Source organism: Anolis carolinensis, unplaced genomic scaffold (genome assembly GCF_035594765.1).
Source record: "Anolis carolinensis isolate JA03-04 unplaced genomic scaffold, rAnoCar3.1.pri scaffold_9, whole genome shotgun sequence".
NCBI lineage: Eukaryota > Metazoa > Chordata > Lepidosauria > Squamata > Dactyloidae > Anolis > Anolis carolinensis.
This window is the reverse complement of record NW_026943820.1, coordinates 5,077,147-5,100,480: the sequence shown is the minus strand read 5'-3', so window position 1 is coordinate 5,100,480 and position 23,334 is coordinate 5,077,147. Positions and strand designations below refer to the sequence as shown.

Below are 23,334 nucleotides of genomic sequence, written 5' to 3'. Positions count from 1 at the left end.
TGGGCAAGCCCATCTTCCTCAAACAAAGCACCTCTGCTATCTTGCTGCATCGATCACCACATTCGAATAGCACACTCCAAATGTGTGCTTCCTTGCAATAGACTGCCACTCCCAGCATCCCCTAGAATCATAGAATCATAGAATAGTAGAGTTGGAAGAGACCACATGGGCCATCTAGTCCAACCCCCTGCTAAGAAGCAGGAAATCGCATTCAAAGCACCCCCGACAGATGGCCATCCAGCCTCTGCTTAAAAGCCTCCAAGGAAGGAGCCTCCACCACGGCCCCGGGGAGAGAGTTCCACTGTCGAACAGCCCTTCTCACAGTGAGGAAGTTCTTCCTGATGTTCAGGTGGAATCTGAACATCCCCTGCCATGGAGGACGCTGGCTAGATACCCTGTTTCCCCTAAAATAAGACATCCCCAAAAAATAAGACCTAGTAGAGGTTTTGCTGAATTGCTAAATATAAGGCCTCCCCCGAAAGTAAGACCTAGTAACGTTTTTGTTTGGGACCATGCCCACTGAACAGAACATCAGAGCTTGCAGGATCAGTAAATGTACGTACCATAAAGTGTTGTACATGGAAATATTGGTAGTAACAAGAAATTCTTGATAAGACTCAGAGTTTATCTGGTTATGCTGGTTTATGATGACAACTACTGTACAGTATATAATAAATGTTCATTTTTTTTGTTCAACAATAAATGTGAATTCTTCTTCATGGAAAAATAAGACATCCCCTGAAAATAAGACCTAGTGCATCTTTGGGAGCAAAAATTAATATAAGACACTGTCTTATTTTCGGGGAAACACGGTAGCTGCTGTGAACTCTAGTCTACAGATGTAAAGGCATCTTATTATTTCGGCTGCAGCTATGAAGTCCAATTGGCCCTTAAGTTCAGCAGAGGAAATCCTCCTCTTCCTCCTTCTCCATTGGTTTTTATTGTTAGCCGCTTTGAGTCACCTTTAACAGAGATAAAGCGGGGTATAAATACATGATGATGATGATGATGATGATGATGATGATGTATTGGATGGTTTTTGGGATCCAACTCTTAGGCGTCTTTGGTTATATAGCTCTATTTCTCCATGAACCTGTTAATATCTGTCTATTATTATTATTATTATTATTATTATTATTATTATTATTATTATGACAAAGACATAGTATGATACAGCAGATGAGATATATATTCTGGATTTCGTATTTATTATTATTATTATTATTATTATTATTATTATTATTATTATTATTATATTGTATGACACAGCAAACAAGGTAGACATGCTGGATTTCGTATCACAAAATCACAAGTCGAACACTTCCCAAGTGTCTAGGACTGTGTGATGTATTTTCGGATGATGCGTGCAAATCCCAGTAGGGTAGCCTTTTGCAGTTGACAGATCGCAATTTTGTCAATGTCTATTGTTTCCAAATGCCAGCTGAGATCTTTTGGCATGGCACCCAATGTGCCGATCACCACCGGGACCACCTGCACTGGTTTCTGCCACAGTCTTTGAAGTTCAATCTTGAGGTCAATCTTGAGGTCTATTATTATTATTATTATTATTATTGACACAACGACGTTGTATGATACAGCAGATGAGATATATATTCTGGATTTCATTATTATTATTATTATTATTATTATTATTATTATTATTATTATTATTTTGTAGAGACTTCTCTTAATTTTGTTGTTTATCATCAATGTCTGAGCGAAATATTCTATTAAATTGATGGCTTTCCATAATATTTGTAATTGGTTTTTAATGTTTTGAATGCTTAATATTTATTTATGTTTTATTTCCGGACATTGTTGTGCTTTGTGTGATTTTTTTTTTTACATTTTATGATTTGTATTGTATTATGTTGTGAGCTGCTTTGGGTCCCATTAGGAAGAAAAGCGGGATATAAAGAACATATAATTATAATTATAATTACTACTACTATTACTATTACTATCATTATTGTTTTTAAAAGTGGACGTGGGATACGTGCAAAGTGCCAGGAATCACCTGCAAGAAAGCAAATTGCCAGTGCACCTTGGCTGGCATTATGATTTAAGCTGCCCAGGCCCAGACTGGCTGAGACCTGCCAATGCCTCCAATCTGCCTTTTTGGGGAGTAGGGAAAGGCTTGTCTATGACTCATTTCTATCTTACAAAGTGATGAAATAAAGTGCTGCAAGGATCAGGGAGACTCTCCATTGGGCAATGAAATGGAAGGCCTTCCCTTCAGCCCAAGAAACAGCAGAGGTTTCCATTGATGAAACTCAAGGTGCAAACTGGCAGCAAAGGGACTTTTTAAGGAGAAGACAATGCATTCGCTTCATTTTCTCCATGACTTTTTGTGTTGTGCTGACAGCGCACTTATTTTGCTATGCTATATATATATATATTTTTTAATGTAATATTATATTATACAATATAATATATAATATATTGTACATACATATATCGATAATATTATAATGTACAATATAATATAATATATAATGTAATATACAATAATATATATTATATTGTACATACTGTACATATAATATTGATATTATAATGTAATACAATATAATACTACTAATAATAATACAATAATATTAATTATACATTTTTATATGTTGTTGTTTTAATGATGTGTCGGCATTGAACTGTTGCCAATTGTATGCCGCCCTGAGTCCCTTTGGGTGAGAAGGGCGGGATAGAAATATTGGAAATAAATAAATATATTATTTATTTATTTATTTATTTATTTACAGCATTTATATTCCGCCCTTCTCACCCCAAAGGGGACTCAGGGCGGATCACATTACACATACAGGCAAACATTCAATGCCTTTCAACATAGAACAAAGACAAACAAACATAGGCTCTGAGCCGCCTCAAACTCATGACCTCCTGGTTATTATTACATGTAATATCACTAATAATATTACAGTATAGTAGTATAGTACAATATAGTAATATATAACACTAATATTGTGCTATGCTAATAAGGTAATATATTGTACATATAATTTGTAAGCCGCTCTGAGTCCCCTACAGGGTGAGAAGGGCGAGATATAAACGTAAGGTAAAAGGTAAAGGTTTCCCCTGACGTTAAGTCCAGTCATGTCTGACTCTGGGGGTTGGTGCTCATCTCTATTTCTAAGCCGAAGAGCCGGCGTTGTCCGTAGACACCTCCAAGGTCATGTGGCCGGCATGACTGCATGAAGCGCCGTTACCTTCCTGCCGGAGCGGTACCTATTGATCTACTCACATTGGCATGTTTTCGAACTGCTAGGTTGGCAGGAGCTGGAGCTAACAGCGGGCGCTCACTCCGCACCCCGGGTTTGAACCTGGGACCTTTCGGTCTCGAGCTCAGTGCTTTAACGCACTTTGCCACAGGGGCTCCTTGATATAAACGTAGCAAATAAATAAATAAATTTTCGCAATCCCTGATGTCTGACTCACTCATTGCCCAACTTTTGCAAGCTTGCTCCATGTGCCAAGAGCAGCATTTGGCACATCAGAAGAAGCATCCCTCACTTACAAAAGCATGGCAAAACCCATGCTTTGAGAGAGAAAAAATGTTTGAGACTCCTTTGAGAGAGAAAAAAGAGGAATATAAATACATACAATACTACTAATCATAATAATACTGAAGCAAAGCCAAGCATGAAATGCTTGGGCAGGAAAATATGGCCCCTTCCAACTACAGTAGAGACTCACTTATCCAACATAAACGGGCCGGCAGAACGTTGGATAAGCGAATATGTTGGATAATAAGGAGAGATTAAGGAGAAGCCTATTAAATACCAAATTAGGTTATGATTTTACAAATTAAGCACCAAAACATCATGTTATACAACAAATTGGACAGAAAAAGTAGTTCAATACGCAGTAATGTTATGTTGTAATTACTGTATTTACAAAATTAGCACCAAAATATCACGTTATATTGAAAACATTGACTACAAAAATGCGTTGGATAATCCAGAATGTTGGATAAGCGAGTGTTGGATAAGTGAGACTCTACTGTACTTCACCCATCTTGTTAAAGATTAAGCACATTTCTTAGTAAAGGCTAAACGCTGTCTTGGTTTATTGACACTCCATCTGCAAGGAGAAGACCTTTTATTGTGTTGTCGAAGGCTTTCATGGCCGGGATCACAGGGTTGTTGTATGTTTTCCAGGCTATATGGCCATGTTCCAGAAGCATTCTCTCCTGACGTTTTGCCCACATCTATGGCAGGCATCCTCAGAGGTTGTGGGATATGGACAAACATACAATACCATACCTCACAACTTCTGAGGATGCCTGCCATAGATGTGGGCGAAATGTCAGGAGAGAATGCTTCTGGAATATGGCCATACAGCCCGGAAAACATACAACAACCCCAGACTTTTTATTTGTTTTTCCCAAATCTTGAGACAAATAGCCGGAATCTAGCCACTCACCTTGGATGGCAGAGAGATATACAAAGGAGTCCTCATGTTCTAGGTTTTCTGTGAAAACCTGGAAAGGGAAAGATTAAGACCTGTGGTCAGGAGGAATGTTTGCCCCTAAAGGCCACACAATCAGCCTCAGCAATGCTAAATGCATATCCTTGATGGAAAGGAACAACACTCCCCTAACCCCGCCAAGGAAGTCCACCTACCTTGAGCAGCGTCTCTTGAGTCTTCAGGGCCTCTGGGTCCCTTTGCTCTATCAAGCGGGAAAGCGTACGGAGAGTGGCCGCTCGGGTCGGGATGTCCGGATCATAAGCCGACAGGAGGAGCTCCTGAAAGTCCACTGTGGCTGGAGGACCAGAGTCCCTTGCTTCGGGCATGGACTTTGCAGCAAGGTGTGTCTTCGGAGAAGCCGATCTATTCTCTGTAGCCTTTGGTGGTGGAAGCAGCCTGGATGCAGCGATGTCACTTTCAGGCTTTTCAGAGGGCTCTCTGTTCGTATGAGCTTCTGCTTCTGCGCATCTTTTTCCCAGGGTGGTCTGCGCAGCGGAGGAGACGGTTCCTGCGGAGAAGGCGCCGTGGGTGCAAATGGTGATGCGCAGGTCAGCGGCGAGTTCCTGGATGACCGGCTCCGGGTGAAGGTGGGAGACCTCCTCCAAGAGGGGCACCAAGCGCTTCAGGGCAGCAAAGTCGGCCGATTTCAGCTAAAGGAGAGAACCAACAGGGAAAAAATTAATGGAAGTTTCGAAGCAGAGGCTGGATGGCCATCTGTCAGGAGGGCTTTGATTGTGGATTCCAACTTGATAGAAAGGGGTTGGCTTGGATGGCCTATGGAGGCCCCTTCCAACGCTAGGATTCTATGATTCAAAATAGATTGGATGGACATCTGTTCAGAGGGTTTGATAGTTTTTTTCCTGCCTAGCAGAAGGGTGTTGGACTGGATGGGCCCTGGGGTCTCTTTGCACTCTAGGATTCTATAGTTCTATTATTATTATCACTATTATCGCTATTATCACTATTATCATTATTATTATTTTATTATGACATAGCAAACAAGATAGACATGCTGGATTTTGTATTATTATTATTATTATTATTATTATTATTATTATTATTATTAGTCAGAGACTTTTGGGAGGGTTTTGATTGTGTCTTTCCTGCCTGGCAGAAAGGTGTTGGACTGGATGCCCCTGGGGTCTATTTGCACTCTAGGATTCTATGGTTTGATAATGATAATAATAATAATAATAATAATAATAATAATAATAATAATTATTATTATTATTATTATTATTATTATTATTAAGCAGAGACTGTTGGGAGTGCTTTGATTGTGTCTTTCCTGCCTGGCAGAAAGATGTTGGACTGGATGGCCCCTGGGGTCTCTCTGCACGCTAGGATTCTATGGTTCTATTATTATTATTATTATTATTATTATTATTATTATTATTATTATTATTATTCAGAGACTGTTGGGAGTGTTTTGATTGTGTCTTTCCTGCTTGGTAGAAGGGTGTTGTACTGGATGGCCCTTGGGGTCTCTTTGCACTCTAGGATTCTATGGTGCTGTTATTATTATTATTACTATTATAATTCTACAATCTATGTCTGAAAGGCAAGAGGGCAACTAGGGCTCCTCCTGAGAATTTTCCCCTAGGCTTTGGGAGGAAGTATTAGAAGAAGGATGCTTCCTTCCGTTATAGGTGTGTCGAAAAAAAGAAGAGAGAAGAATCTAAGTGGAGGAGATAAAATCAGGCCCCTGGGCAGAAAGTTGCAAACTGCAGATGGGAAAAGAATTGGGGAGATTTTCCTAATCAGCCTGGAAGGAGGAAGGATGCAGGGTCTTGGAATAAGCATGGGTTGCTAGGCAGGAAGACACCATCAAAGCCTTCCCAACAGATGGCCATGCAGCCTCTACTCAAAGATTCTGGACTTTGTGCTGTTAATAAGCATGTCTATTAAAAAAATCCCACAAACACAGAGTAGCCCCTTTCCTTCTGAACTCAAATCTTCAGGGTACAGAATCATAGAGTTGGAAGGGAACCCCAGGGGCCATCCAGTCCAACCCCCTCCTGCCATGGAAGAAAACATAATCAAAGCACCCGTCGACAGTCTCTACTTAAAAGCCTCCAGAGAAGGAGACTGCACTGGACTCTTAGGAAACCTATATAGTATTCCAAGAGTTGAAAGGACTCTAAAGGAGGAAACCATGAAAATGAACACAGTCTGGTTACCAGTATTAAAAAACTCTAAAATCAGGACAGTAAATAAAGAACAAACTCAGAAAAACTGGAGAATTCCAGACCTGAATCAATCAGAGCCAGCTAACACCTCCCAACAAAAGATCCCCCCCCCAGGTAGAAAGCAGCCAGGTGTTACAGCTGAAAGGCCATTCAATGCTAATCAAGATGGTCATTTGGCAACATTCACACTTGCCTCGGACAGACAAGAGTTCTTTCTCCCATTCTAAACATTCCACAGATATATAAACCCCACTTGCTGAGTTTCCAACAGACCTCACAACCTCTGAGGATGCCTGCCATAGATGTGGGCAAAAGGTCAGGAGAGAATGCTTCTGGAACATAGCCAGACAGCCTGGAAAACTCACAGCAAGCCAACAACAATAATAATAAGAAGAACAACAACAACAGTAATAATAATAGTTTTTTTTTTCGTGTCAGGAGCAACCGGAGTTGCTTCTGGAGTGAGAGAATTGGCTGTCTGCAAGGATGTTGCCCAGGGGACGCCCTGATGTTTTGATGTTTTATCATCCTTGTGGGAGGCTTCTCTCATGTCCCCGCATGGAGCTGGAGCTGATAGAGGGAGCTCATCTGCACTCTCCCCGGGTGGGATTCGAACCTGGCAGCTTTCAGGTCAGCAACCCAACCTTCAAGTCACTAGGCTTTTATCCCCTTGGCCACCGGGGGCTCCATAATAATAGTAGTAATAATAATAACAATAATAATAATAATAATAATACAGTAGAGTCTCACTTATCCAAGACTTGCTTATCCAAGGTTCTGGATTATCCAAGGCATTTCTGTAGTCAATGTTTTCAATATATCATGATATTTTGGTGCTAAATTCGTAAATACAGTCATTACAACATAACATTCCTGCGCATTGAACTACTTTTTCTGTCAAATTTGTTGTATAACATGAAGTTTTGGTGCTTAATTTGTAAAATCATAACCTAATTTGATGTTTAATAGGCTTTTCCTTGATCCCTCCTTATTATCCAACATATTCGCTTATTCAAGGTTCTGCTGGCCCGTTTAGCTTGGATAAGTGAGACTCTGTAATAATAATAATGTATTTATTCAGAGCCCTCTGCATTCAAACCTGAAGCACTGTCAGCCAAAAACTGCCATAAAGTATTTCTAGAAACGCGAAATTAGACTTCAGGAGCACAAGGTGCCAGCAGGAGGGCGAGAAGAAAGGGAAGGGAGAAAGAAAGTTGTGCCTGGGATCCACTTAGGCAAGCGCAGACTTGATTCTCAAAGTCTTGGCGAAGAAAGGGAGCTGAAGGGATTTCCCCGAGGCCACCCTCACTCACCCCATGGGCTTCACAGCAGCAAACCCGCCTTGAGGCCAAAGCTCGTGACCCCGGCTCACCTGTACTGCGCCCCCCATCACGGCAGCCACCAACCCCATGGCCATGCTGAGCGTCTGGTCTTCCACGGAGGTGGCCCCGGAGCCGCCGGAAAGGCTTGCGGAGGCCCTTTGCAAAGTCGCGGCCACAAACTCCACAACCTGGACAAAGAGAGACGCAAAACAAGATGACAGTGTCATTTGCTGAATGACTGCCAAGCTCTCAAATAATAATAATAACAATATGTTTATTTTTATACCCCACCTCCATCTCGCCCGAAGGGGACTCGGAGCGGCTTACATGAGCCAAGCCCAGGATAAAAACAATAACAATATAAAATACATTCATAGACAAAAAACTACACAATTATAAAATTCAAACATTAACCTACAAAGAAAAAACAAACTGAATAAAACATGAAATTAAAAATGACAAGTTGTAATAATGAACTGGGTAAAGTGCACCTTGTAGAAGTTGTAAACACGAGGAACTGATAAAGTTGTAAACACGAGGAACTGAACAAACAGGGTTATAACCAGGGGCTTGCTCATACAATCAAACTTTGGAATCACACAGCCCGAAAGACATACAACAACCCTTTGGAATCACTTTCCACAGATATATATGAACCTTCCTCACAACCTCACATACAATACCATACCTCACAACTTCTGAGGATGCCTGCCATAGATGTGGGTGAAACGCCAGGAGAGAATACTTCTAGAACATGGCCATACAGCCCGGAAAACATACAACAACCCTTTGGAATCACTGCCCAACATCTTCCAGCAGCAGCACCCTAATAAATGGGAAGGTCAATGGTTTTTCCAATGGACAACCAAGGGAAAGCTGGCAGTCTTGGGCAGAAATTGGCAACTGATATCCAGCTGATGCCAATCCTGGATCCAGTTGAGATGATCCTGGGAAATTGGGAGTAAGCCCTATTTCATGGCAAGGACAGGCAGGAAATTGGCCTGGGGTGCATTAAAAGGGTCTCTCTCCCCACCCAAGACCCTCTCTGACTTTTCCAAAAGGCCAAAAGGAAAGCTACTTACTTCAGACCAAGGCGCTGGAAAAGAAGAAACCTCAATGCTTGTATCTAGAGCCATTAAGGACAGAGAGAGCCCTGTGGTGTCTATGCCTGATGCCTTGTTTGGCCCCTCGTTTCATAGATCTATGTCACTCAAGGTGTTTTGTTTCCTGCCTGCATGGAAGGGTCACTTCACCTTTCTTCTTCCGAGAACCCTTTCATGTGCTTTTATAACACCTTTGTTTGGGAAAGGAGCATGTTGGAGCTTTAAGGATTATTGTACCAAAGCTATGTATTTTATCTGAGATGCATGACTTGAAACAATAAAAAATTCATGTGTTGTCGAAGGCATATCTGAACATTATTCCACAGATATATAAACCCCACTTGCCTAGTTTCCAACAGAACTCACCATCTCTAAAGATGCCTGCCATAGATGTGGGTGAAACATCAGGAGAGAATGCTTCTGGACCATGGCTATACAACCCGAAAAACTCACAGCAACCCAATAAAAATTTTGACTTTTCTTAAACCTTGACAGAGCATCACTCTGCGTCTTTTCTCTCCTGTTCCTTTCCCATAAGCTCATGTGTAGCACTGGCTATGCTGCACTCTACTCTGCGATAAATGCCAAATGTTTCTACAGATTCTGGGAGGTGCAGTCCCAGCTCTGGCAGAAACAAATTCAAAGTGCTCTTGTTTGTTCACTCGCTTTTGCTCCATCGCTCCTTCTTCTGAATGAAAGGGGCCCTTTAAGTGGGACTTTGGTGGAAGGATGAACTCAACCAGGTGCATCGGAGGGGATCCTTCGAGGGAGAGGTGGAGTGGCCCTGGCAGGAGCAGCACTTAATAACATAAGCAGCCACCTCCCAGAAATAAACAACAGGTTTCCGAGCTGGACAATGAGTACCTTCCTTGACAAGCTTCAGAGCTCCCTAATTATCGGAGCCAGAGACAAAGCAGCCCAGAGATTATGGGGTTTGGTGCACTCAGCAAGTCTGCTCCGGATGCAGACAGGCAGAGACTTTGGTGCCTTGAGGCTCTCTCTCTCCAAGGAAGTTTTGCACCCAAAACAGACTCACTCTCTCCCCTGACTCTTCCTTTCCTTCCTTCCTTTTCTTCTCTCCATCTTCCCTCCCGCCCGTCTTTCTTTCTTTTTTCTATCTTTACTGTCTTCTTTTCTTTGTTTGTTTCTTCCTTTTTCCCTCCCTCTTTCCTTCCTTCCTTCCTTCCATCCATCTTTCCTTTCTTCTTCTCTTCCTTTTCTTCCTCCCATCTTTCCTCCCTCCCTATCTTCTTTCCTTCCTTCCTTCCATCCATCCATCCATCTTCCCTTCTTCCCTCCCTCCCTCCTACCCTTTTCTTCCTTCCTTTCATCCATTTTTCCTTTCTTCTTCTCTCCCTTTTCTTCCTCCCATCTTTCCTCCCTCCCTATCTTCCTTCCTTCCTTCCTTCCTTCCTTCCTTCCATCCATCTCTCCATCTTCCCTTCTTCCCTCCCTCCCTCCCTCCCTCCTTCCCTTTTCTTCCTTCCTTCCATCCATCTTTCCTTTCTTCTTCTCTCCCTTTTCTTCCTCCCATCTTTCCTCCCTCCCTATCTTCCTTCCTTCTTTCCTTCCTTCCTTCTTTCCTTCCTTCCTTCCTTCCTTCCATCCATCTCTCCATCTTCCCTTCTTCCCTCCCTCCCTCCTTCCCTTTTCTTCCTTCCTTCCATCCATCTTTCCTTTCTTCTCTCCCTTTTCTTCCTCCCATCTTTCCTCCCTCTCTCTTTTCCTTCCTTCTTCCCTCCCTCCCTCCCTCCCTCCCTTCCTTCCTTCCTTCCTTCCTTCCTTCCTTCCATCCATCCATCCATCCATCTCTCCATCTTCCCTTCTTCCCTCCCTCCCTCCTTCCCTTTTCTTCCTTCCTTCCATCCATCTTTCCTTTCTTCTTCTCTCCCTTTTCTTCCTCCCATCTTTCCTCCCTCTCTCTTTTCCTTCCTTCTTCCCTCCCTCCCTCCTTCCCTTCCTTCCATCCATCTTTCCTTTCTTCTCTCCCTTTTCTTCCTCCCATCTTTCCTCCCTCTCTCTTTTCCTTCCTTCTTCCCTCCCTCCCTCCCTCCCTCCTTCCCTTCCTTCCTTCCTTCCTTCCTTCCTTCCTTCCTTCCTTCCTTCCATCCATCTCTCCATCTTCCCTTCTTCCCTCCCTCCCTCCTTCCCTTTTCTTCCTTCCTTCCATCCATCTTTCCTTTCTTCTTCTCTCCCTTTTCTTCCTCCCATCTTTCCTCCCTCTCTCTTTTCCTTCCTTCTTCCCTCCCTCCCTCCTTCCCTTCCTTCCATCCATCTTTCCTTTCTTCTCTCCCTTTTCTTCCTCCCATCTTTCCTCCCTCTCTCTTTTCCTTCCTTCTTCCCTCCCTCCCTCCCTCCTTCCCTTCCTTCCTTCCTTCCTTCCTTCCTTCCTTCCTTCCTTCCTTCCTTCCTTCCATCCATCTCTCCATCTTCCCTTCTTCCCTCCCTCCCTCCTTCCCTTTTCTTCCTTCCTTCCATCCATCTTTCCTTTCTTCTTCTCTCCCTTTTCTTCCTCCCATCTTTCCTCCCTCTCTCTTTTCCTTCCTTCTTCCCTCCCTCCCTCCTTCCCTTCCTTCCATCCATCTTTCCTTTCTTCTCTCCCTTTTCTTCCTCCCATCTTTCCTCCCTCTCTCTTTTCCTTCCTTCTTCCCTCCCTCCCTCCCTCCTTCCCTTCCTTCCTTCCTTCCTTCCTTCCTTCCTTCCTTCCTTCCTTCCTTCCTTCCTTCCTTCCATCCATCTCTCCATCTTCCCTTCTTCCCTCCCTCCCTCCTTCCCTTTTCTTCCTTCCTTCCATCCATCTTTCCTTTCTTCTTCTCTCCCTTTTCTTCCTCCCATCTTTCCTCCCTCTCTCTTTTCCTTCCTTCTTCCCTCCCTCCCTCCTTCCCTTCCTTCCATCCATCTTTCCTTTCTTCTCTCCCTTTTCTTCCTCCCATCTTTCCTCCCTCTCTCTTTTCCTTCCTTCTTCCCTCCCTCCCATCTTTCCTCCATCCCTTTTTCCTTCCATCCATCCTTCCTTCCTTCCTTCCTTCCTTCCTTCCTTCCTTCCTTCCTTCCTTCCTTCCTTCTTCCCTCCCTCCCTCCTTCCCTTCCTTCCTTCCTTCCTTCCTTCCTTCCTTCCTTCCTTCCTTCCTTCCTTCCTTCCTTCCTTCCTTCCATCCATCTTTTCTTTCTTCTTCTCTCCCTTTTCTTCCTCCCATATTTCCTCCCTCTTTTCTTTCCCTCCTTCTTCCCTCCCTCCCATCTTTCCTCCATCCCGTTTTCCTTCCTTCCTTCCATCCATCCATCTTCCCTTCTTCCCTCCCTCCCTCCCTCTCTCCCTTTTCTTCCTTCCTTCCTTCCTTCCTGCCTTCCATCCATCTATCCATCCATCCATCCATCCATTTTCCTTTCTTCTTCTCTCCCTCGTCTTCCTCCCATCTTTCCTCCCTCCCTCCCTCCATCCCTTCCTTATTCCCTTCTTCCCTTCCTTCATTCCTTCTATTTTTCCTTCCTTCTTCCCTCCCTTTATTCCCACCATTAAAGCCATGAAAATGAACACAATCTGGTTCCCAGTATTTAAAAAACTCTAAAAATAAGGACAGTAAATAAAGAATAACAGTCCAAAACAGGGGAATTCCAGACATGAAAGAATCAGGGCCAGCTAATCACCTCAATAACAAAGGATTGCCCCAGGCAGGAAGCAACCAAGCTTTGAAGCTGCAAGGCTATTCAATGGTAATCAAGAGGATCAATTGCAACATTCACACTTGCCTCCAATGGACAAGAGTTCTTCCTCCCATCCTGGACATCATTTCACAGGTATATAAACCTCACTTGCCTACTTTCCAACAGACCTCGTGTTAGTGTTTTTGTGATATGGAGTGAAATGTTTAATCTATTGTTGCTGTGAAAGCGTATGTATTTTGTTCCGGCAAGCATTCCAGCAGTCAAGAGGTTAATTGCAGCAAGCCCTGATTGATTGCTGGAAGGGCAAATGAACAGAGACTTCCGTTTGTGCTACCTGACAGGAAGATGCATCACAGGCTGTGGAATTCAGAGGAGGTGCTTCTGTGTACAGAGAACGGACTCTGAGAGACGGTGAATCTCCATGTTTGATCTTGAGGACACAACATGTGTCCTGACAGCTTTGGAATTTAGCACCGTAAATATTGTTGTAAATAAAGCTTCAGTGCCGCTGGGATTCAGCAGATAAAAGCAACAAAGTTGTCGTTCTTGGTCGGTGCCATTTTCGCCGTTTGCAGAGTGGTCTGACGGGTGAGCAGAGGTGAGACCTTGCTCATCAATCAGTTGTAGTTGCCTATTCCCTGACACCTCACAACCTCTGAGAACGCCTGCCATAGGTGTGGACAAATTCAGCAGAGAATGCTTCTGGAGCATGGACATATGGCCTGGAAAACTCACAGCAGCCTATTTATGTTTGGTTTGATAATGTATGACTGTACTTGTTTATAAATATATCGTAATTTTTTGGGATGGGAATAAACAATGTTTGATAAAAAGGTATTGGCATGGCCCTTCTGGCCTGGACTCACCTGTGTGACGTCTGTAAAGAGCTTCTCGGAGAGGCTCTCGCAGAGCATGGCCACCAACTGCAGCCCCCGCAGCTGCCTCTCCTGGCGCTCCATGGAGGTCCCACAGCAATGCTCCAGGTCCAGGGGGTTCTGGGGACAGGCAGGGGACATGTCGGAAGCCCCTTGACCAGCCACGAGGGTCAGCTCCTGCCACAGAAAGAGGGGAAGGAGAATGAGGCCCTGAATCTTGTCTCTCAGCAACTACAACTCCCAAATGTCAAGGTCTACTTTCCCCAAACTCCAGCAGTGTTCACATTTGACCGCATTGAGTATTTGTGCCAAGTTTGGTCCAGATCCATCATTGTTTGGGTCCTCAAACTCTTTCGATGTAGGTGAACTACAACTCCCAAACTCCCACCAAACCCTTCCAGTATTTCCTGTTGGTCATGGGAGTTCTGTGAGCCAAGTTTGGTTTAATTCCATCGCAGGTGGAGTTCAGAGTACTCTTTGAATGTAGGTGAACTATAAATCCCAGCAACTACAACTCCCAAATGACAAAAACAATCCCCTCCCAACCCCACCAGTATTCAAATTTGGGCGTATCGGATATTTGTGCCAAATTTGGGCCATCCTGCATAACAGACATTTACATTATGATTCATAACAGTAGAAAAAATAGAAGAGCCCTAAAAATGGTTATGTGCCCAGGCTTTTAACGAATAAACGATAAAGATGACACAGACTGACTTATGGATAAGGCACGAGGTTTTCAGATGAACAGATCTGAGCATATATATATTTTAAATTTATATACTGTAATTTTATATTGTATTTAATTGTTTTTTAACTGATTTTATGTACTGTTGATTGATTTTGTATAGGCATCTAATTGTGTCAGTGTTGTAAGCCGCCCTGAGTCCCTTCGGGTGAGAAGGGCGGGATATAAATATTGGAAATGAATAAATAAATAAATAAAAAGTACAGTTACGAAGCCGCAATGAAAATAATTTAATGTTCCACAACATGAGGAACTGTATTAAGGGGTTGCGGCATTAGGAAGGTGGAGAATAATAATTAATAATAATAATAATAATAATACTTTATTTTTATACCCCACCTCCACCTCCCCGAAGGGACTTGGGACGGTTTACATGGGGCCAAGCCCAGATAAAACAATAAAACATAGAGAAACATCAAAATGCAAACACATAAATAATAAATAAATAAATAGTTTGATTTTGATCGATTGGAACAAATATGAGCTTCAAAAAGGCCCAGATGGTATATTGATATATTGAATGACTATCATCGGGAAATTGTGCTTTCCTGAACTGTTTTGATAAGCATCTGATCAAAAGTACTATGGGAGGATGAAAGAAGAAAGGAAAGGAAAGAGAGCCTGGGAAAAAGGATTTTGGGAGGTGTGAAATTTCCTTGGAAATTCTGTAAAACCCCAACCGAGCTGCTCCTTTTCATGCTGCCCGCAGGTCACTATTTTGCAAAATATTGTGAAGTCTGTTGTGTCTTTCATCTCTTTGCCCCTTTGCCAGGCTGTGGCGCAGCTGGCTAGTAACCAGCTGCAATAAATCACTACTGACCAAGAGGTCATGAGTTCGAAGCCCGGGTCGGGTTAAGCCCCCGACCATAAAATAGCCCGGCTTGCTGTTGACCTATGCAGCCCCGAAAGACAGTTGCATCTGTCAAGTAGGGAAATTTAGGTACGCTTTATGCGGGAGGCTAATTTAACTAATTTACAACATCAGAAAAACTGCCAGCAAAACACGAGGAAAGGAATGAGGAAGTACAGCCACTAGTGGACAGTGAAGCAACAGCTCCTCCTGTGGCCGGAATCGTGACGCTGGAAAAAAAATGTTAAATGCCTCTGTGTCTGTCTATATATGTTGTTTGTCTGTTGGCATTGAATATTTGCCATATATGTGTTCACTATAATCCGCTCTGAGTTCCCTTTGGGGTGAGAAGGGCGGAATATAAATACTGTAAATAAATAAATAAATAAACTTCATTTGGGAAACCGGCTTCGGAGGTTTAAAAGGGGCCAAGGCTATTCAAAAGGAAGATATAGAGGAAGAAAGGAAGGGAAGAATGAAGGAAGAAAGGTAGATAAGTAGGTGAAGAGTCACAAGAAGACCCTTGAGGTCCAATGAAATTATCCCTTTTCCTGGAGTCAAAGCCTCTGCTTCGTTCCACATAGCAGGCCATTGCTGTCCTGTTGTTGCTGGACTCCAGGTCCCATCAGTAGAGTATGATATAGATATAATATTGATAATAATATTATAATAGAATACAATATTATACTACTACTAATACAATATAATAATATTAATTATATATTATATATTAAATGTAACATTACTAATAATATTACCAGATAATGATATAGTACAATATATAGTAATTTAATGCTTATATTGTGCTATGCTAACAATATATTGTATGTGCATTTGATTTGTAAGCCGCTCTGAGAAGAGCAGGATATAAATGTAGTAAATAAATAAATATGGTGGGATATGAAGTCCAACAACATCTTCAGCATCAGAGAGTCCTTGCCTTACTTTGCCTCGGAAACGTCTACGAAAGAGAACCAGCAGAGAATTGCTCACAAATCAAGCACTTAAGGCTTGGAAAGAAATTCTAGACTCTGGACTGGATTTTTAACAGGAGATATGTATAGGCATTAGGTTAATTTTCTGATTTTTCCTCAGGATCCGGCATCCTATAAATCACAGAGTTAAGTGCTTTTCGGTAACCGAACCCCTGAGAACAGGCAGATAGGATCTGGAAGAAAACCCGGCTGGGTGGAGACAGACAGACACACAAACAAACGGAGATGGGAACCGGAAAGCCCCTTTCCTCTGGCAATGGATGGGTGGATTAGCGCAGCTGTAAACCCTTCCATTAGACTTCAAACATCCTGTTGTTGACACAACAGCCCCAGGGGAAGAGGGCTTAACCCGGCCTCACCTTGGAGCCTGGGTTTTCGAAAAGTGAAGCTCCAAAGCCAGAAAAGTAAAGGTAAAGGTTTCCCCCTGACATTAAGTCCAGTCCAACTCTGGGGGTTGGTGCTCATCTCTATTTCTAAGTCGAAGAGCCAGCGTTGTCCATAGACACCTCCAAGATCATGCGGCCACTGGCATGACTGCATGGAGTCAGTACCTATTGATCTACTCACATTTGCACGTTTTTAAACTGCTAGATTGGCAGAAGCTAGGGCTAACAGTGGGGGCGGTACCTATTGATCTACTCACATTTGCATGTTTGCTAGATTGGCAGAAGCTAGGGCGAACAGTGGGGGCGGTACCTATTGATCTACTCACATTTGCACGTTTTTAAACTGCTAGATTGGCAGAAGTTAGGGCTAACAGTGGGGGCGGTACCTATTGATCTACTCACATTTGCATGTTTGCTAGATTGGCAGAAGCTAGGGCTAACAGTGGGGGCGGTACCTATTGATCTACTCACATTTGCACGTTTTCAAACTGTTAGATTGGCAGAAGCTAGGGCTAACAGTGGGGGCGGTACCTATTGATCTACTCACATTTGCATGTTTGCTAGATTGGCAGAAGCTAGGGCTAACAGTGGGGGCGGTACCTATTGATCTACTCACATTTGCACGTTTTCAAACTGTTAGATTGGCAGAAGCTAGGGCTAACAGTGGGGGCGGTACCTATTGATCTACTCACATTTGCACGTTTTCAAACTGCTAGATTGGCAGAAGCTAGGGCTAACAGTGGGGGCGGTACCTATTGATCTACTCACATTTGCATGTTTGCTAGATTGGCAGAAGCTAGGGCTAACAGTGGGGGCGGTACCTATTGATCTACTCACATTTGCACGTTTTCAAACTGTTAGATTGGCAGAAGCTAGGGCTAACAGTGGGGGCGGTACCTATTGATCTACTCACATTTGCATGTTTGCTAGATTGGCAGAAGCTAGGGCTAACAGTGGGAGCTCATCTTGCTCCCCACATTTGAACTGCTGACCTTTCGGTCGGCAAGTTCAGCAACTCTACAGTTTAACTCACTGAGCCACCGGGGGCTCCAAAGCCTGAAAACACTCTTAAAAAAGCAAAAAAGCAGAAACTCTAGATTTTCACAGGTTGCCCTCTCCCCAAACTCCTAGTAAAATGCTGCTTCCGCCTGAGATGTAGACAAATGCTCCATCTCTGAGTGAAAGGATCGAAGGGCATTTTTGTCTTCATCAATGTCGTCAGGCGGTTCACAGTGCTTTCTGGAAATGGGTGAACTACAACTCCCATCATCCAGGGCCACACATCCTCTCAAACCAACAATATTTTAAGTTGGTCACAATGGGTCTGTGTGCTAAGTTTAGTTCAGATCCATCATCAATGGGATTCACAGGGCTCTCTGGAAGTGTGTGAACTACAATTCCCATAATCCTGTCATTGCCCCTTCAAACCCCACCAATATTATAAATCCAGATTATGCATCGGTGGGGTTCACAGTGCTCTCTGGATGCAGGGTGAACTACAATAATAATAATTGATGATATTTATATTACATGCAATATTACTAATAATATTGCAATATAGTCGTATCGTACAATAATATATAATGCTTATGTAGTGCTTATATTGTACTATACTAATAAAGTAATTTATTGTACCGTGTTTCCCCAAAAATAACACAGTGTCTTATATTAATTTTTGTTCCCAAAGATGTGCTAGGTCTTATTTTCAGGGGATGTCTTATTTTTCCATGAAGAAGAATTCACATTTATTGTTGAACAAAAAATTGAACATTTATTATATACTGTACAGTAGCTGTCATCACAAACCAGAATAACCAGCCAAACTGTGAATCCTATCAAGAATTTCTTGTTAATACCATTATTTCCATGTACAGCCATCTATAGTACGTACATTTACCAATCCTGCATGCTCTGGTGTTTTGTTCAGCAGGCATGCTTCCAAACAAAAACTTTGCTAGGTCTTACTTTCGGGGGAGGCCTTATATTTAGCAATTCAGCAAAACTTCTACTAGGTCTTATTTTTTGGAGATGTCTTATTTTCTGGGAAACAGCGTAGTACCATATATACTCGAATATAAGCTGAGGCACCTAATTTTACCACAAAAAAACTGGGAAAACATTGACTCCGTATAAGCCGAGGGTGGTAAATTTCAGAAATAAAAATAGATACCAATAAAATTACATTAATTGAGGCATCAGTAGGTTAAATGTTTTTGAATATTTACATAAAGCTCAAATTTAAGATAAGACTGTCCAACTCTGATCAAATCATTATTCTCATCTTCTTCAATGGAAATGTGCTTATGTATCCTTTTAATAATAATAGAGTAAAATATTGCATGTAATAATAATAATAATAATAAATATAGGAAAATAATACAAGTAATAATAAAGAGAGTAAAATAATAAATGCAATAATAATAAGATCAGAGTGAAATATGAATTAGTCTCCAGTGTTAATATTGTATGTTTTATGTTGATTTTAACTATTGTTTTTACTGTAATTTATGTTTTTATTGGATAACTGTTTTATTGCTGTGTTTTGATATTTGATTGTTTTATCGGGCAAGCCCCATGTAAGCCGCCCCGAGTCCCTTCGGGGAAATGGGGCGGGGTATAAAAATAAAGTTATTATTATTATTATTATAAATAATAAATGTATTATTATTAATAATAATAAAAATAGAGTAAAATAAATGTGATAGTATCAACAATAATAAAGAAAAATAATAAATGTAATAATACCAATAATAACAGAGAAAAATAATATATGTACCATATATTCTCGAGTATAAGCTGACCCAAATATAAGCCAACCAGGACCCTCACCCGAGTATAAGCCAAGGGGGGCTTTTTCAGTCTTAAAAAAAGGGCTGAAAAACTAGGCTTATACTTGAGTATATACAGTATATATAGCTTGTAAGCCGCCCTGAGTCCCCTTCGGGGTGAGAAGGGTGGGATATAAATGTTGCTAATAAATAAATATAAATAAATAAACTCCCATTATCCCCGTAGCAAAGATGTTCTGTCCAAGGACACCCACCCTTGAATGGACCTCCTTCACTCTGAACCCGAGAGTCCCAGAACCTCTCTGCCTAATTCCGGGCCCCTTTTCCAGAGACACCCACCTTCAGGCAGCGGAGGAAGAAGTCTCCGGCCAGGCCGCTGCTCTGGCAATGGGACAGCAAGCCCACCAGCTGCTCCAGCCGCCACTGCTCAGAGGAAACCTTCTGGTAGAGAGCCTCGTCTTCATCTTTGTCAGGGCTGCAAAGCAGGAGAGTAAAGGATTAATACCCAACCTTTGGTGCTCCAGATATTTTGGACTTCAGCTCCCAAAAGCACCAGCTACCTTGGCCAACAATAAAAAATTCTGGGACCAAAGTTTGGGGAAAACCGGTGTAGATGCATCTGTACTTCCCTCAACTCTTACAGCCAACAGGTAGGAGACCGGCTCTCAACACCATGAACAGGATATGATGGCTTTGAATGCTATTTTAATGGTATTTCTTGTACATCAACTGTTATTTAAACTTTGCTGAGATGCTGAACTTGCTGACAGAAAAGTGGGGGTGAGCTCCCCCTATTAGCCCCAGCTTCTGCCAATCTAGCAGTTTGGAAACATGCCAATGTGAGTAGATCAATAGGTACCACTTTGGCACGAAGGAAACTGCGCTCCATGCAGTCATGCCTGTGGCCACATGACCTTGGAGGTGTCTATGAACAACGCCGGCTCTTTGGCTTAGAAATAGAGATGAGCACCAACTCCCAAAGTCGGACACGACTGGATTTAATGTTAAGGAGAAACTTATATATGTGTGTGTGTATATATTTGTATCAGTCTTATTTTAATTTTTTTATCAGGTGTGCTTATTTGTTAACTGCCAGGTTCCTATGGGGAGAAAGGCAGGACAGAAATAAATATGATGATGATGATAATATTTATATGAATGTTTTAATATAATTAATTCAAATTGTAATGAATTGTGAATTCACAAATACGTGTTTCATATTTGTAAGCCGCCCTGAGTCCCCCTTGTGGGTGAGAAGGGCGGGGTAGAAATGCTATAACAACAACAACAAAAACAACAACAGAGTGTCTGCTGTGGACTTGTCTTGTTGTGTTTCAAGTAATAATAATAATAATAATAATAATAATAATAATAATAATAATAGACTGTGCAAGGAAACCAATGAAACCATTGATCATATCCTCAGCTGCTGTAAGAAAATTGTACAGACAGACTACAAACAGAGGCACAACTATGTGGCGCAAATGATCCATTGGAACTTGTGCCTCAAGTACCACCTCCCAACAGCAAAGAACTGGTGGGATCACAAACCTGCAAAAGTATTGGAGAATGAGCACGCAAAGATACTGCGGGACTTCCGAATCCAAACTGACAAAGTTCTGGAACACAACACACCAGACATCACAGTTGTGGAAAAGAAAAAGGTTTGGATCATAGATGTCGCCATCCCAGGTGACAGTTGCATTGACGAAAAACAACAGGAAAAACTCAGCCGCTATCAGGACCTCAAGATTGAACTTCAAAGACTCTGGCAGAAACCAGTGCAGGTGGTCCCGGTGGTGATGGGCACACTGGGTGCTGTGCCAAAGGATCTCAGCCGGCATTTGGAAACAGTAGACATTGACAAAATCACGATCTGCCAGCTGCAAAAAACCACCCTGCTGGGATCTGCACGCATCATCCGAAAATACATCACACAGTCTTAGACACTTGGGAAGTGTTCGACTTGTGATTTTGTGATACGAAATCCAGCATATCTATCTTGTTTGCTGTGTCATAATAAAATGATAATAATAATAATAATAATAATAATAATAATAATAATAATAATAATAATAATAATAGAACTTTGCAGGCTTGGCATTTAGTTTTCAGTGCCAGGCATTTCCCTTCTCTTTGCTTGCTGGCATCTTGAAACCAAAAACCTCAGCCTCAACCTGTCTACCGTGCGGCCAAATATAATGCGGTTTCTGGTTTCAGTCACCTGAGCCTCTGGCTGAGAGAGCATTGAAAGGCACAGAGCCACCAGGAAGCTCACAAAAGCACTCCGCTTTTATCGCTCCATCTCAAGGGGCCAGCTTTTTCCTTCCAAGCCACCATTTCCCAGAGTTCACACATGGGTTCAACACCTCACAATGGATGGCACCAGCACGCATTCACAGAAGATTATTTGCTGAAATCTAATGTGTCCAGTGAAGAAGCAACTTCTGAGGACTACCTCTCCCATGTGATGTCTTTCTGCACTTTGGCCCAGATCTGTTTTTAGCCTCCCGTTTTAATATTTTATGCAGTACATTGATTTTTATGACTGTTTTATTGATGTTGATGTCTTATTGATGTGAAAAATTGTTTTTACTGTTTTATCGTTGTTGCTGTATTTTATGTCGGGCACGGCCCCATTTAAGCCGCTCCGAGTCCCTCCGGGGAGATGGGGCGGGGTATAAAAATAAAGTTGTTGTTGTTGTTGTTGTTGTTATTATTATTATTATACCCAAAACATCATGTTATACAACAAATTTGACAGAAAAGGTAGTTCAATACGCAGTAATGTTATGTTGTAATTACTGTATTTACGAATTTAGCACCAAAATATCACAATATATTGAAAACATAGACTACAAAAATGCATTGGATAATCCAGAACCTTGGATAAGCGAGTCTTGGATAAGTGAGACTCTACTGCATGTAAGTGTGATTTATTGTTATAATTGTATTATTTTACTTTGTTTAATAATGTGTATTATGTTGTTATGTAATGTTTGTTTTTGCTTTTATGACTGTAAACGGCCCTGAGTCCCATCCGGGAGATAGGGCGGTATATAAATAAAGTTTATTATTATTATTATTATTATTATTATTATTATTATTATTATTATTATTATTATTATTATTATGAGGACTCTGTCTCCTTTCAGATCAGATCTTAGGGGGATGCTGTCTACCTACAGCCATAGAAAGGAGTAGGCATCTCATCCCAACAAGCTCTCTTGTGATATGCTACTGGTCGTTCCTCACCTGAGATCCGCTTTGACGGCAGCCATGACGCCGCCTTCGCTGCCGACTTGGAACTGGCAGAGCAGAGGGGGCAAACGCACGGAGGATCTTCTCATCTGCGCCAATCCTTCCAGGACGGAGAGGGCCTCCTGCCTCTCGCTCTTCTCTAGGAACCAGAGCAGGATCTCCTGACATGGAGTGCTGCAGGGAAATAAGTCCGGATGTGAGTGAAGAGAGCCAGGCACCAGACCATCCATGCCCTTTGTGTTAGGGATGGGCTCATGAGAAGTCACCTATATTGGTTCTATATTGGTCGAAACGGACAGTGTTGGAACTCAACCACACCCTGCACAAGTTTCTAGTCTTCAATAAGGAGATAATTGAATTAGTTGGCAGGGAAAGCCCTCTCCCCATTGCCCTCTTTGTTTGCCTGTCTCTCCTGATGGTTAGACTGATACTTCTCAGGCACATGCCCCCTTTCTCATGTTTCATCCAGATGGTAAGCCCGCCGAGTCCTCCATTTTTGTATAATATTAATAATATTATTTTGTAGTACAATATAATAATAATGCAATATAATAATATTAATTATATATTATATATTGCATGTAATACTATTAATAATATTACAATATATAGATATAGTACAATATGGTAATTTATTGCCAGTATTGTGCTATGCTAATAATATAATA

The 23,334-nt window shown here is 42.0% G+C and overlaps 1 protein-coding gene across 1 annotated transcript in view; it reads right to left on the bottom strand.

The window, feature by feature from the left end:
* tango6 (transport and golgi organization 6 homolog) overlaps nucleotides 1–23,334 on the bottom strand; it is a 54,588-nt gene that overhangs the window by 14,953 nt on the left and 16,301 nt on the right. The window contains exons 9-14 of the mRNA XM_062961506.1: nucleotides 22,661–22,840; nucleotides 19,745–19,880; nucleotides 13,629–13,814; nucleotides 8,044–8,181; nucleotides 4,638–5,132; nucleotides 4,438–4,495 (exon numbers count right to left, since the gene is read on the bottom strand). Of these exons, the coding sequence (XP_062817576.1) occupies nucleotides 4,438–4,495; nucleotides 4,638–5,132; nucleotides 8,044–8,181; nucleotides 13,629–13,814; nucleotides 19,745–19,880; nucleotides 22,661–22,840 (1,193 nt within the window). The remainder of the gene's footprint in view (nucleotides 1–4,437; nucleotides 4,496–4,637; nucleotides 5,133–8,043; nucleotides 8,182–13,628; nucleotides 13,815–19,744; nucleotides 19,881–22,660; nucleotides 22,841–23,334) is intronic.